Source organism: Eptesicus fuscus, chromosome 6, assembly GCF_027574615.1.
Source record: "Eptesicus fuscus isolate TK198812 chromosome 6, DD_ASM_mEF_20220401, whole genome shotgun sequence".
Classification (NCBI taxonomy): domain Eukaryota; kingdom Metazoa; phylum Chordata; class Mammalia; order Chiroptera; family Vespertilionidae; genus Eptesicus; species Eptesicus fuscus.
Genome location: NC_072478.1, coordinates 59,396,303 through 59,410,810, shown reverse-complemented (window position 1 = coordinate 59,410,810; position 14,508 = coordinate 59,396,303). Strand labels below are relative to the sequence as shown.

Below are 14,508 nucleotides of genomic sequence, written 5' to 3'. Positions count from 1 at the left end.
TCTGCACCTGGTCTCTAGGAATTTGGCCCTCCTGGACAATTCATGTAAATGGTCTTTCATGACTGGCTTCTTGCACTGGGCATAATGTTTTCAAGGCTCGTCCATGTCATAGCATTCGTCAATCCTTCATTCCTCTTTATTGTCAAGTAATAGGGACTCTGATTTTATAGGTCTTTTACAGCACCGAGACCTCATGCGTGCCCTGCGCTTAGGAGTCTCTCCTCCTTCCTTTCACATCATGAAAGCATTCCCTACTCTCCGTTATGCAGAGTAATTTCAATTTTTACTATTATTTCAAATAACACTCTCCTCAATTTTCCAGAATGAGACAACGAAGGGCAAAAAAGCTACTGTGAAACAGCAACTACTAAACACAGTATTTCTGTAGTCTTCCTCCTCTCCAAAGCGCCTTCCATTTCTTTGCCGGCCCAGGCCAAGGGGTGGTGTTGTCTAGATTCTGAGTTTCAAGGCGGAACCATGAGGCCCCGGGCAGGGAACCCTCGGGTATTCGGAGGGAGCAGCCTGCTCTGGGGCCGGGCACACCTTTGACATGCCCTCCCCTGTCTCAGGGCCCGAGGCGCAGAGCGCCCAGCAGCCGGGTGTCATACTCACATGTCGTAGATGCAGTTTGGCGTGAAGGAGTGATTTGCCTTGTGTCCCAAGGAGGCACAGTACTTGGACACGTGGTTGTAGGGCTCAGGCACGTCGATGACCGTTTCCTCATCAAGGGAGAGGGTGTTCCCATTGAGGGCCCAGTCCCTGCTGTCAACCTGCAGAAATCACGCGAGTAAGCATGAGAGAGGACCTTTCTCCCCAAAGCTCAGAGGAGGTCAGAGATATTGACTCACTTGCCCTGAAACTTCCTGGTTTGAGTGCCAGGAACATGAAAAGAGCCTAAGGCAGTGGTCGGCAAACCACAGCTCACGAGCCACATGCGGCTCTTTGGCCCCTTGAGTGTGGTTCTTCCACAAAAATACCACGTGCGGGCACGCACGTACAGTGCGATTGAAACTTCGTGGCCCATGCACAGAAGTCGGTTTTCGGCCTGGGCGAGTCCATTTTGAAGAAGTGGCGTTAGAACACTCAAGGGGCCAAAGAGCTGCATGTGGCTCGCGAGCCGCGGTTTGTCGACCACTGGCCTAAGGCATTGCTCTGCTGCTGATGGTGCAAAAGGCATTCGTGGCCATCATCAGGGAGCTCAACTTATTATTTATTGATTTTTCCTTATCTTATATGAAAAGAAGGATGGAAAGTCCATTACAAAGACACATAAATATGACCAGATGTTCCTAGGTTGTTTATTTTTTCACGGCATGCTGAAACCTGTTACCTCAAAAGCCCACCAGCATCAAACTCAAGTTTTTACACATCCATTTGTTTTTTTAAGTAGCCCAAACAAAGCAGAGTTGGAGCCACTTGAAGCCTTCTTTCAAGGGGGCACCTCTCCACCAATAGAGCTTAAGTCCCATACGCTTAATCCAAGTCAGGATGTAGAGTACAGGCTGTGCTAAGAGCATTAAACTTTTTGTCTTTAGGGAGATACTTAAGGAAGTTAATTGTAAAGTGAAGAAATAAGAATAAACAATATGGAAACAACTCCGAGACCATGTGGATTCCGGCAACAGAGAGGAATTGACAGGACTACTCCAGCCATGAAGACAGAAGAGAAGCAGTCCAGAGATGGAAGATGCTGACAACGCCTTGCCATACTAGCAGTCAGCAGCTGTGCGTCACTGCAGGTTGCCCAGGACCAAACCAGAGATGGTCGGACCTGCATTACCACCATTTGTCCACCATCGAGAACTGAAATATCATTGCTGACATGTACACATAAGGAACTGTTTGACATTGAAATTGGGTCTCAAAAGAACTGTTGGCCCAGAAAGAAACTCACTACAGACTGATGAAGAACCCTTCCTGGCTAGATGTAAGCGACTATATGGCTTCTGCACAAACAGAAGTAGGGAGTCTTCATACAAAGCACCCTGCCCAAGGTCAGAAATTAGATTCTGACAGAGTCCAAATGGACAGCAATTTTTCAGACACTAGGTATAGTCCAGTACGAAGCAATTACTATCTTATTGACACATCCCACTTTCTATAAAATAGTTGTGGAGTTTAAAAAAATAACTTTAAGGCTCAATATAAGGAAGAAAATATCTGCTGTATCTGAAAGTTTGTGTTGTCCCCCCAAATTCATTGAAGCCTAATCCCCAACGTGATGGTATTAGGAGGTAATTAGGTCATGAGGGCAGGCAGAGCCTTCATGAATGGGATTAGCGCCCTTATACAAGACCCCAGAGAGCTCCATCGTCCTTCCTGCCATGTGAGGTTACAGAAAAAAGAGGGCCTTCTGGGAACCAGGAAGTGTGTGGAGAGCAGCCACAGTGTTTGGACAGGTTCAAGCCTCGGACTGATGAGAGGGCACAGTCCTCTCATGGCCACGTGCAAGTCCCAGTGGAGGGCAGAGCCCTCCCAGCATAATTATAGCCAACAGCTGTAATTGTAAACTTGAACCTATGGTCCGAACACGTGGCCCCACGTGTCTGAGTGATGTGGGCTTGATAGAGTTCAGGTGCATGTAGTTGAATAGGATCGAAACCCACGAGAATGTTGTAAACATCTCGACCACGCCCTTACTTTGCCTCGTGGAATCTGGCTATAAAATAAAGACACGGCTTATAGTCCGTGGCGCTGTCGCTAGCTCTCCATCAGAGAGGACAGCGTCCCACCGAGACCCCAGCTTTCATTCTCTTGTCTGTCTTTTCTCAATCCTTCACTGCCCCGACTCAGGCTCACTGACCTGGCTGAGCTGGCACGGCACATAAGGCGCCCTGGGCTGAGTACGCCATGGTCGTGCCGGCTCGCCACAGAAGTGGGCTCACACCTTGATCTTGGACTCTGGAGCCTCCAGAACTCTTGAGAAATAAGTGTACATTGTTGATAAGCCACCCAGTCTACTGTATTTTTGCTACAGCAGTCCAAAGACTGCTATTAAGACAATATCCAATCAATTTTACAAAAAAGCCTGTTTGTTCCTTTGTATTTCTAGTGAATACTACAGTTAAAGGGACTAATGAAAAAATTAACGGTGTTCGAAACAAAGCCTTTGAACCAATCAAGTTGATTTTGCACTTGTACCTCACTCACCTCCTGGTGTGTAATGCGGACTCCATTATAAAAAGACATAACAGTATTAGGTCCCACTGCGACCTTTGAAAACAGTCCTTCTCCAGCGCTGGAAATGAGAGATTCGGCAACATAAACCCTAAAGAGCAAAAAGAGGCAAATAATGATTCTTTAAGTTTGATATCTTTGATGGACTCCTTACATCAGCCACCAAAATATATGGCAACTGAATCCAAGACATCAGTTCATAATAATCCAATGAGGAAGGAAGAAAGGAAAAGTTAAACCACAATATTCTGGCATTGGAAATTGAAGAACTGGTACTTATGTATCATCTCTTAAGAATGGTGTTTAAAATTTGCTCTCTAATAAGAGGGTTGTTGTGATATATTCATAAAGCAAATCGGTGCTTGATATAAGTTTTAAAAAATTTTTAATGTTTTTAGTTAAGGTCAATTTTCACTCTCTTCCTGGACAAAAAAACACAAAAACAAAACATTTTCCAAAGCTATTTAAAGCTATACCCAAGTTTGTCAGAGCTAAATAGGAGGGAAAGACTTTTAATTAAGTCCCTGGATGAATGTTTTATATGGAAGCGTGACAAACAGTTAATAAAATCTACCCACGGCTTGGCCATGACCTGCTTTCTGCAGGAACGTGGGTGGAAGTGATTGCATGCCAGGTCTCAGGTGTTAGGGAGCATGGCAAGTTCCTGCCAGCCTCTTCCAGAGTTTCCATCATCTTCTCAGGAAGAAGACGGCCAGGGGGCTGTTGCTCCTTCAGCCTGAGTCTTGGAATGAAGACACGTGAAACAGACCTGAACCCAGCTTGAAACCTGGAGTCCAGCCTAGTCCGTCTGAGCTGAGTTGAGCCCAGTCAAGAGTGGCTGAACCTCAGCCAACCTATAGAACCACGAGTGCAAAACAGAAGGTTTACATCCATAAACCATTGATAGTTTTGAGGATATCAGTATGCGGCATCATCACAATGACAGTAATACAACAGACTGATACATACGGTAAGATACTGTTGTATTTCTGAGCTAACAAGAGACCAAACCCTTCCCTTTGTAAATGGGCCAGAGCCTCATGTCAAGAAAGAGACCATTCATTCATTATGGCATTGTGGGGTCAGCCCTGTCCGTTAAACCAGGGAAAAGGCTTATTTCTGAGAGATGGGAACAGAATAGAAACGGAATGGAAACATGCTTTGTAAGCCAGATTTACAAAAAGGGAGGCCAGGAGAGAACCACCTGCAGATGGTGCTCTTACTCATCAACTGGCCAGTTGCTAGGGAGTACGCACCCCAAGCAGGGCACCAGAAGCCATACCAAGAATTAGAAACTGAGTTTAGACAAGACAGGAAATGGAGCAGGACTTCACACTCTGGGAGTGAGCTTATAGACTAGACACTTGTAATTTACAGGCTGGAATGCTTTTATGCTTCTTATATTTTCTTCGTTTCGCTCCTGTTCTCCCTCAGTGAATAAATTGTGTTGTGTTCCACACCCTCTCAGCTGGGTTGAGTAGAAAAGAAGGCATCTGGTCCTGGGCCAAGCTAAGCTTTAAAGAGTGTGAAATGCTCTCCGAGGGGCCAGCATTCGGCTGCAGCCCAAATTGTGACACCAGAGCCGGGAGAAAGGGGACACCTGGGCAGGGCGGGGCTGGCTACCTGGCCCGAGTGCCTCTCTGTGGAGAGGTTTCCTTCTAGGACAGACACATGGGCTGTTCTGGGCTTTATGGGTGGAGACATCTCTTACAGGGACAGATTCTAAATGAGAATAAAAACACTTCCTCAGAACATATGAACTTTTTTTTTTTTTTTTCTGGTCAGGAACTCGGCCTGAGCAGAGAGCCACAGAAGATCATGGGTTCCCATCACTAGGGCTATTTCACCTCCCACAAACAGGGCCGTTAAAACCACAAGGAGAAAATTACCTCTCTGATTCATACGGATCTGGAAGAAGAGCATTAGTAGAAATGCAAGATGAAGTCGACTTGTCGAAGTGGTACACGGAACCTAAAACGCAAACAAAAATCTCAGGCCAGGTACAGTCAGGGGAAAGCATCGAAAACATTTCTCTCTATCCATGGGACTGGAACGAGTTAGATAACAAAAAATGCTATTCAAGTTATACCAACTAGAATGAAATTCTTCAATATAAGTGGACAGTTTTTAGATCTGCTCTTAAGTTTTAGTTTCAGGTGTTAATAAATAGCCATCACAGGTATCTCTTAAATGCCATTTTTTCTTTTGAAATTTCTTTATTACAATAGTTTAAAAAATACTTGTGTAATGAAAATATTTTAATAAAGAAAATGCTTTGTTGTGAAATTTTGAGAACTCTCTGGTCAGATCAGATTGGATAATGGTTTTAAAAATTTCCTGTGGTTTTCTTCATACTAGACAGTCTGTAGAATCCAGCCGCCTAGTCCTGGCAATTGCCTCCTTCACTAAAAATAAACATTTGGCTTCACCAGAATTAAGAAGAGCAGAACTGCTTTTGATGAAGCATTTACAAAGTCATCCTATTTCTATTAAAGTGGTTCAGAAGCCAATTAGTAATTTATCCCAGAAACTATGGTCCTAGAATTAACAGCCGTCCTAGAACTAACTTTGGTTCCCTGCAAAGGATTAGCCTCAGAGGATCCGCCCGGAGCCCAGTGAAGACAGATGATGCTCCAAAGGCTAATGAGGAAAGAAACAAGTTTTGGAACGGGAGGCCTTGCTCCTGCAAAGTCAATTATGTTAGGCACTAAGGCATCACAAATAATTCCATTAAACAGTTATTTAGTAGTTCCCAATGGTCACCAGGTCCTCTTTGTGTGTGTGTGTGTGTGTGTGTGTGTGTGTGTGTGTGTGTGTGTTTTAAATACAATCAAAACCCAAATTAATGTCTCCAACTAAAAGTTAGAAAACAATCCAGTCAGTCAGTGTCTAACCAGGAAGCAGACCACTTGCATATTTCAAAGAAAGAGATGAATTCAGGGAAATGGTTACACAGAGGGTGGAAGAGCTGAGAAGCCAGACAGGGCAGTGTGGAGCCCAGAAACTGCCAAGAGCAGGAAGCCACAACCCTAAGGCAGAGGAACAAGCGCAGAGCTGGGGTTCCTGGAGCTCTAGAGCTGGGGTTCCTGGAGCTAGAACCCAAGGAAGCTAGAGCCCTGGGGACCTTCCTGGGGAAAGATGGAGTCAGGAGGCAGGACGCTGCTGGAGACACTGCTGGAAAGAGGGGGCTTCCTCCTGCTCCCTTCCCTCTGGTGTCCCCAGCCAGTGACTCTCTGTGGCCAAACCCAGACAGAAGCCAGAGGCACAGGAGCCTGGGAAATGCAGCCTGCAAGGGGCAGACCCTGCAGGAAAAGCAGGGCAGGGGAAGGTATCTGAGAGCACACATCTGTGAGCGTGCTGGTAACAGACCAGCACACACTCCATTAAAGGAAGTTAGTTTTAAAAAGGAAAAAAACAACAACAACAAAAAACCCAACCACTTTTCTGTGGCATAGGTGTTCCACTGTGCAAGTATCCTCTCATGAATTTCCATTTCCTTTCCTTGGACTAACACTTTCATCACAAACGGACCAAGTGCAACCACATATGAAACACTGTGTTAGGGCTGTGCCGATACAGACAGGAGGAACATCTCTTCCCGCTTTCAAGGAGCCGATGCCACCTTTTCCAACCCTTGCCATCCTTTCCTCCACTCCCTTAGACAGGTTGATGCTCCAGGCGGACAAAAGGCATCCTTTACTGTTCCTACTTTCCTCCATAGTTCACACTAGGACCTTTGACTAAGCCATTCATTCACTTGACAAACATTAATTCTAAGAGATGAGCCAAGACTTAAAGCTGGAACAGGAACTAGCAGGGACAGGGATTCCTATGTGCAGAGGAGAAGAGATGGAGAGAAGAAGTTCCAGCCAGAGGCATAATGAGGAAATCAGCAAGAACCCAGTGGAGACCCAGAAGCAGTCAGTGGTTACAGAAGCCTAAGGAGAAAAGGTACGGTGGTGAGGTCAGGGGGGAGGCAGACCGGAAGTGTATCAGGTGAGAGATGTGCATTCCATTTTACTCGTCCTCCCCCAACTGCTGGGCCAGATGGCCACCAGACCCTGTAAGACAAGATCCAAGATCTGTGGGTCAGTCAGCAGTTCAGTAAGTGTAGCTGAACGAGGCAGTGAGGAGAAACACAGTGGCAGAACATAACATCAGAGACCTGTGCAAAGCAGCCCTGGTTCCTGACCCTCCTGGGACCCAAACTGTTCAACAGTCCTTTAAAGAGCTGAGGCCTGCCAGACCTTGCCAGCAAACACTACTGTCCTCCCTCTCCCCTCTCCCCCCTCCCCCTCCTCCTCTTCCTCCTCCTCTTCTGCTCCCCTTCTTTCCTTCCTTCTCCCCCCCTCCTCCTTTTTTTGCCTTAAGTTAGTTTGAAGAGGGTGTTTGTTACTTGCAACCACGAGTTCTAAGAAAAACCATCATTCCCCTGAGAATGATCACTATTGCTTCCCAAAATCTGTTTCTTACTAATACCAAGAAGAATGTAATAACAAGACCTTTCATTATGATGTGTTATGGTAGGTGCCAAGATCTGTATTTTATAATGAAGAAACAGGTTCTGAAAAGACAAATGAAAATAACTTCCCCAAGAATATAATACAGTAAATGTTGGAGCTAAGACTCAAATTAGGTGACATTTCCCCATTGTCATTATTTATTATTTTATAAAATTTTTAAATTAAATTTATTGGGGTAGTATTGGTTAGTAACTTTATGTAAGTTTCAGGTCTACAACTCATCAACCAAAGTCTAGTCTCCTTCCATCACCATATATTTGACCCTCTTTACCCTCTTGGCAAATAAAGTGACTCTTAAGTTCAAGGATCTTGCCACTAAAAATGCTGCCACTTCTGAAGTTTTAAAATTTGCATCACCAATTGTGTGGGATCCTCTGGCCCAAGTCTCCTCATTTCTAAACATTAGGATGCTGTCTCCTTTCAGAATATTTGTGAAGAGCACAGATATTAGAACCTGAAGTTCAAAGACTACTGTTTCACTTAAAAGTGCTTTTGATTTTGGAATGATTTTAAATGTACAGAAAAGTTGCAGAGATAGCACAGCGAGTTCCCAATGCCCTTCACTGTTTCTCCTAATGTTAGTGTTTTTTTTAATGTTACCCTGTACAAATTTGTCCAAATTAAAACCCCAACATAGCTACATTATTATTAACTAAACTCCAGGCTTTATTGAGATTTGACCAGTTTTTCCACTAATGTCCTTTTTCTGTACCAAGATCCAATCCAGACCCCCCCCCCCCATTGCATTCAGATGGCCTTAATTTTTAACTTAAAATAAAAACAAGGATTAAAAAAATGATACATTTAAGACAACCCAAGTTGGACTTCAATGCAAAATGCTAGAATTTCTATGTTTGACAACCTTCCTTTAGAGAGTCTCTTCAGATCATAAATACCTAACTATTATTGAGGCCTACTAATGCCCACATTTATTATCTTGTCTGCTTTTTTCTTCTTATAACTTAACGTGGATTGGAAATACACCATTCGAGGGGACCAGACAAAGAAACAAACTTCTCTCAAACCCGCCCTAACCACCTGCTTTGGCAGTAGAGCAGCCCACCTGGGGCCCATTCCACTTACTTCCAGGCATCAGGTCAAAGTGCGGCCGGCCTTCCTCAGTAGACACCAGGGCAGCCAGTTTTCCTTCCAGCATCTCTCCGTCAATGAACTTCCCGTACAGTGCAGTCCTCTCATCCGGGTACACGTAGGCTATCTTCTCTCCAGTCATCTCCCCGTCTTCATTTACTTCCCCTACCAGGCTGCCTCCATCCTGACGGGAGAAACCAAAATCCAGAAAAATTACATAAGAGTATTGATCCATGTGACACGCGTTTCAAGAAATTTCTCTTGTGCACTCCCATGGTGAATAGTGCGAATATGGACCCTAGCAGTCTAAGGACTCAGAGCTCTTCACAGGAGTGAGAAACACATCCAGCCCCAGAGAACAAACGGCACAAATCCGAGTTAGAGCAGGAGAGGGTGAGGTGCCTGATGATCCGGGACAAGTTACGGACACTCCATCTGGGTCTGTTATCTAAGAACCAAATATGTCTTGTTTGTAATATTAGCTACAAGCAATAAAAGGACATAGAACTCAGTGCTACTTGGGGCCATTATCAAATGTGGTGAGTCTTACCTACTAACTATCCATACCATCTCCTCAACGTTGGGTTTCGGATTTCTGGTCAATTAAGAAAATCTTTAGTTCAAAATACTTAAGAATTAGTTTAGTGCACATGAGTGAAGAGCTGGCTGCATTTTCTAAGAGGTAAGTAAAGGGACTTCTGGGTAACGTTTGGAGTTAGAAGAAAAAGTGAAAAAAGATCAACGGAATTGCACTTGCTTCCCCATCACTGTCTTTCCCCCATTCTTCTCTATTTACGGCTCCCGCGGGCCTCCTTCTCAGAGCAGCCAGCTGTGCGTCCTCTTTAACTGCCATTCACTCCCTTCTTAAGGGTCATTAAATGCTTTAGGGCAGAGGCTGTCAGAACTCTACATCCTGGTAAGTGCCAGGGACACAGTAGGTGATCCATAAGTACTTTCAGAACTGAACTGGGATACCCCAAAAATCTAAAAAATAATCTAAAGGTGCAAGAGATTTTTGTTTTCTTTCTTCTTCTTCTTCTTTTTTTTTTTTTTTTTGCCACTCAGAAGGTCCTGATGGTGCGACTTTGAAAATCTAAGACCTCGGTGGGTTTGATATAACAACAGTAATGCCAGGACATGGGTTATTTCCCCAACTCGGGGGTTCTAGGAGCAGCTACCCACAGTCAGTGATGTAGGGTGACTTCTGTGTGACCCCCATGCTGCTCTTACCGAGAGCCAGAGGGAGGGAGTAGTGCCGGGTACATGGTGTACAGTTCCCTGAAGTCTAATTGCTCTTTGGAGAAAAGAGGTTATGAATTAAAAAAAACACGAACCCAGCACTTCCATACAAAGAACAGTATTTGATAGCGTTTTCCCGGATAGAAGGTGCATCAGGGATATAGTATTGCTCTTTCTCCTCCCCGAGTCACTTCTTAACAACCCAGCAATAACGAGAATGGTACTTTTTGCAAAATCTGTCTTCAGGCTTTCAGCGATGACTGAGCTGACGGGGGTTAGGGTGTTCGTGCTTCGAACGGGCCGAAATGAATAAAAGCCAACATTGCTATTTATTCTGTCTTGTGAGGGTCTCACCATTTTTTTTCTCTTAAATGCTTTAAGCATCTGGTTTTGGAGGCAAGTGAATTTTTTCCTGGAATGATAAAGCAGCGATTTTTATTTCCTAAAGGGGTTATGAATTTTTAATTAAAAACCCTGCATCACTGTTCCAAGGTAAAATTTTGAAAGAAAGAAACTGTCCTTAGAGTGAGCTTATAAATACTGCAGGGAGAATCATTATTTCCTCCTCCCCTTGCTCCTGCTTGGACTGTGTCACCAGAACTTTCTCCTCTGCTGTGGCAGGGAGTGTTGCTCAACGGCTCCTCCTCTCTGACACCCTTGGACACCCATATCGCTGTTGGGTAAGGGGTTAACAGCATCAAGCCCTCCTCCCCTGGGCGAAGCGCCCCAGGCAGGCCCTGCTCCCCCAGGGAAACCTACAGCTTCCTAGCCGCTCTGCGGCTGATCCACGTGCCCAGTTCAGAGGGGAAGCCCATACCACATCGCCAATCCCACGCTGCCGTAATAAAGCCCACATCCCTGCCACTGACGCCTATTTCTTAAGAGCCCAGGGATGGGATTAGCGCCCTCCACCGCCAACCGACACCAGAGAGAGAGCAAGTGTTGTCAACCAAGTTCGTTTGCAAGCTTGTCCCTCTCCAGGGCTCCCTTGCGAAGGCAGAGTCTTCTCTTGGCATTTAATAAGGGGATAAGGCTAACATGTAGCTGCACATTTAGGTTTCAAAATGCAACTGCATGTTGTAAGGTAGGCCTATTCACTTAGTGCAACTTTGATGTCCCCCAGGGACTTAACTGATCACAGTCACAAGTAAAACGACAGGGAGCGGGAGAATCTGCTAACCCACAGTTTGCGTCTTCCTGGTACCCATCGCATGCGGGGCGCCCACTTTCCCGGGCTTCAAAAATCCTTGTCACATCGGCAGCAAGATACTCACTCTACCCACTCCCGAAGCGGGACAGTGTGTCTCTCTACCACGTCCCTCTTGGCAGGAGCTAAAGGACTTCTGATCTATTGCAGGTCCTACCAAGAGCGTGTGTAAAGGCTTCAGTAATTATAAAACATTTTTTTTTTTTTACATGTTCTTTCCTTATGCCCCGTTCCTAGAACATAACTTCTATTTTAAGAACAAAAATCTGTAAGTATATTTAGCCGGGACTACTTTTCTTCTTACACATGTAACGGACAACTTTTATGAATACTTTTTAATCATAAGAAGATGGAGTTCAGAGTAAGAAAAAAATGTATTTTGACTGAAGCTCTGGACAAAATAAAACATTAGATAAAATATTTTCTAAGGTCTATTTTCTGAACAATTTTCTGGAAATTCAACAACAACAGATGGGATATTTGAAATGCAAACAACAGATAAGAGTATTAATTCCCAACCAGAGATTTTGCCACATCTTTTTGCTTTAGTAAACTCCAAAAAGATGAGGAATCGCTGGATTAGTTCTGACATCTGAGCAATGGAATAAAATTAAATGCAACAGCGAAATATTCCACCATCTCTTTCTATACTGTATCAAAGAAATATTTTAAGAAATAATATATTTTCATCTTTATTCATGATATAATACAACCTATTTGTCTCAACTTGCTTTAATCATGATTAATCACTCTTTTCCAAAACAACGCTGAAAAGGAATTCCTAGTAGACGGAAGGGCCAACAACCTCAGTCAGAGGGAGTAACAGTGAGAGGACGTAGCTCCCACACTCTTGGCTTCGCTCTCAAGTTTCACAGCTTCACATTTTCTGACGTAGAGAATACATTTGACTCTTTATTGTGAAGAGACAAAGCTTTGTCTTAAAGCATGCTACTTTCCAGCAAAATGAGCAGTCACAGGGCTTACTGGGTAATATATCCAGCACACTCCATGCCGAATGTTATCCTTATACTGTCCCTTGAAGATCAGTCTCCCGTCTGTGTCGTACTCCTGGGCCAGACCATTGAGCTCTCCGTCCACATAGGTGCCCTGGAGAACTCCCCCGTCCTCATAGGTGTAAACTCCCTGGCCCTGCAGGGCATCGTCCACGTAATACCCCTCCAGGGTGCTGTGAGAGAAGGGAGAACAAAAGGGATCATCAGGCCATGACTCAACTCTCCAAAAAGAAAGGATCACTTCTGAGAACCACGGACCTGTACTCGGCACATCCTCCAGAAGTCTGCTGGACTGCTAGGGAAAATACTGCGAAGGATTAGCAACGGAGAGGGAGACTGCATTGCCGGTCTCCTGGTTCCTATCACTCTTTCTCTGCTGGAGGAGATGGACAAGAAAGAAGCCACAGGTGGAGACTGAGAACAGGCCTCACCGGAGTATGTTTCCAAGACCGGATGCCGACCGTTGCCTGGCCGTAGACATTCTGGTCCACGTGTAAGCCACTCTGGCCTCACTTCCCTCAAGAGTGGTAGACTCAAGGGTCTTGCAGTTGGCTTGTATATAGTGGTCTCTAATATTACAGATGTGGTTTAGAATGTGTTAATGTCTACATGTTTGTTTTAAATTATTCATGTACTAGCGTTCCCGTTGCAGGAAAAATCCTGCAATAGGATTTCCTGCTGCACTCTACCCTGCCTCCGTTCCTCCCTTGTCGCCCGCTCCGCCTTCTCCTCCAGCCCGCCTGCTTTTCCGTTCACCCCCGGCCCCGCCTCCGCTCCGCCCCTGTCACCCGCCCCGCCTTCTCTGCCAGCCCGCCTGCTTTTCCCTTCGCCCCTGGCTTCTTTCGACGCTGTCTTGATATGCAAATTAGCCGCCATCTTTGTTGGGGTAATTTGCATACTTGTCCTGATTGGCTGGTGGGCGTGGCTTGGCTGGTGGGCGTGACTTAGGTGTAGCGAAGGTACAGTCAATTTGCATATTTGTCTATTATTAGATTATATTATTTGTCAGCGACTGCCATTATTGGTATCCAATCAAAAGAATCCCCTTCCATCTCTCTCTCTCTCTCTCTCTCTCTCTCTTTTTTTATGAGAAGTTGCATTTCCCTTCCATCTCTTTGGAAGATATACAGAAATGTATTCGTGCGTGCATGCATGTGTGTGTGTGTGTTCATGATCATGGAAAATGATCATTACAGCCTGGTAATGTTTGAGACCCATAGTCCTAGACTAGAAGAATGCTCAGAAAGGTGCTCAGGATGACTTTGCAAGTGCCTCTCTCTCTCTCTCTCTCCTCATAAGACACTTTCAGAATTTCAACAGTACGTTCTCAGTGCTAGCCTCCCACAGGCCAGTGTGCAACGAAACTAACTTTACCAAGAATCCCTTTATGAACTGAACTTCGGAATAAGGGGGGAGACCAACTCAAATCATTTTTTGAATTTAAAATGTAAGATGTTTAGCAACAAAGACAGTTTGATTATTTTGACATGTGTCATTAGCATTCACTCACGAATGCAACTAACAACCATTGATAGGGTGCTTTTCTAAAGTAGCGAGCATTGTGTGAGGTTCTAGACTCTAGAATCTAGAGAGCCCAACGGACTGTGTACCCGTGATAGGTGGGAGGCAAGGGGCCGTGGGGCCTGAGGCAGCTGCACCTGACGTGCCTGGTAAAGTCTTATCTTGCTGTAATAGATGACAGAATGATCTGTAATTATTAAATGAAAAGTACAGTCCAAATAACGATAGCCTCTGATTACACTGTAATTACACTATTTGTAGTCTCCCAAGGAGATAAATAGTTCTCTCTCAGGCTTGTTTGTACTATGAATGACAAATGGGTGCATTTTAGCAGAACCCTTGCATAAGCCATCAAAAATTCTAAATCAGCAAAGTTGGAATTAATGAGATTTGACTGTCATTAGACTCCCCACAATTTAAAAAAAACCCACGCAACCTTGGTGAAGGATAACTAATCAACTGACATAATGATGCAATAAATATTGCAGAAAACTATTTCATCCTTGATCTTCATTTTTAGACTTGCTGGAGTAAATATAGGACGCTCAGTTACGTTTGAATTTTAGATAAACAACAAATACATTTTTAGTAAACGTATGTCCCAAATATTGAATGGGACATGGCGACACTAAAACATGTTGTTTATCCGAGATGCCACTTTCACTGGGTACCCTGGATTTTTATGGCTAAACCTGGCAACCAGATTGACCGGATTCTTAACCATGTTCAAAACTGAATT

General features: G+C 44.5%; 1 protein-coding gene across 2 annotated transcripts in view; it reads right to left on the bottom strand.

Annotated features, from left to right (window-relative positions):
- Positions 1 to 14,508, bottom strand: part of SETD7 (SET domain containing 7, histone lysine methyltransferase) — a 48,263-nt gene that overhangs the window by 16,548 nt on the left and 17,207 nt on the right. For both annotated transcript variants that reach the window (XM_008143654.3, XM_054717716.1), the window contains exons 3-7: positions 12,220 to 12,421; positions 8,784 to 8,973; positions 5,067 to 5,148; positions 3,151 to 3,268; positions 613 to 770 (exon numbers count right to left, since the gene is read on the bottom strand). In XM_008143654.3, the coding sequence (XP_008141876.2) occupies positions 613 to 770; positions 3,151 to 3,268; positions 5,067 to 5,148; positions 8,784 to 8,973; positions 12,220 to 12,421 (750 nt within the window). The remainder of the gene's footprint in view (positions 1 to 612; positions 771 to 3,150; positions 3,269 to 5,066; positions 5,149 to 8,783; positions 8,974 to 12,219; positions 12,422 to 14,508) is intronic.